General features: G+C 57.7%; 1 protein-coding gene across 1 annotated transcript; it reads right to left on the bottom strand.

Moving 5' to 3' along the window:
• Positions 1-217: 217 nt before the first annotated feature.
• Positions 218-735, bottom strand: LOC123446183 (egg cell-secreted protein 1.2-like). The gene has a single exon (XM_045122865.1). The coding sequence runs from the start codon at positions 733-735 to the stop codon at positions 271-273; it is 465 nt and encodes a 154-aa protein (XP_044978800.1). The 3' UTR covers positions 218-270.
• Positions 736-1,107: the final 372 nt, after the last annotated feature.

Raw genomic sequence — 1,107 nt, 5'->3', positions numbered from 1 at the left:
TTCCTCCCCATTGTGACCAGCCTTAACGTGGTTGAGTCAGGGACGGAGATCAATAACGATGGTACACGGCATGAGTTTATTGTCCCATGATAAAGCACGAACAAAGTGTTTTGTAATATTCTATAAAGCGATCTTTACCGGACGGTATACTGGATGATGACTAGAGCAAGTGCGCATGCACGATTGGTGGCCCGTAATTTATTTCCTCAAGATCGTGTTATTACATTACATTTGCGTGTGCACAGTTCAAGTGCATCGCTACGTGCGTGCTCATGGCTGCGCAGCAGGCGCCGGCACGGCGGCCGGCGCCGGCGGGGGAGGAGCGTGTGGAATCTCAGCGTCGCAGAAGACGCGGAGGACGTCGGCCTCCTCGGCGGTGAAGCCTATGGAGACGAGCATGGAGGGCCAGCAGTGTAGCGTGACGGTGCGGATGGCGATGCAGCAGTCGCGGCCCAGGTAGGACTCGCCGTTGAGTAAGAAGAGCACGATCTCGTTGGTGCACGACCGCAGCTCCGTTACCGCGCCCCAGCACTCCATCATCCACCCGCCGCCCTCCTGCTCCTCTGCCGCCATGCCCGAGAGCGCAAGGTGGAGGCGAGCGACAAGTGGGGCCGGCGATGCCGCCGCGGGGCCAGCAGCGTCGGTGGTGGCCGAGGCGACGCCTACGCCGCCGGGGCCAGCGATGGCGACGAGCACGAGCAGAGCGGCCACGACGAATTTTACGACCAGCGCCATCCCTCGCGAGTTTGTCGTGGCTAGGCTAGCAATGCAAGGCCGTGTGCGTACGTGCTCTGCATACGCAGTGGCGACGTGGTTATGTAGTGGATCGACGTGCCCGGAAGGCGAAGTGGAGGAGGCGCGCGTACGGTTTCAGGGATGCGGGCGGGCGGTCGTTGCTGCACCATGCATGCATATGCATGTTAGTACCTGGCTTGATGGCTGCGTATTGATGCCCCACTAGCGGTCAACAATTGATCGCTGGTGCGGCAGTAACCGATCGGCTCACTGATGATTCTTTTTTTTTTTGCGAGGAGCTCACTGATGATTCTGTTTAGAATAAAAAATGATTCGGATGTCCTTCATTGATGTTTACAGAGTACACATATT

Source organism: Hordeum vulgare, chromosome 4H (assembly GCF_904849725.1).
Source record: "Hordeum vulgare subsp. vulgare chromosome 4H, MorexV3_pseudomolecules_assembly, whole genome shotgun sequence".
NCBI lineage: Eukaryota > Viridiplantae > Streptophyta > Magnoliopsida > Poales > Poaceae > Hordeum > Hordeum vulgare.
Note: the sequence above shows the minus strand (reverse complement) of the source record. Positions and strands in the feature narration are given on the sequence as shown.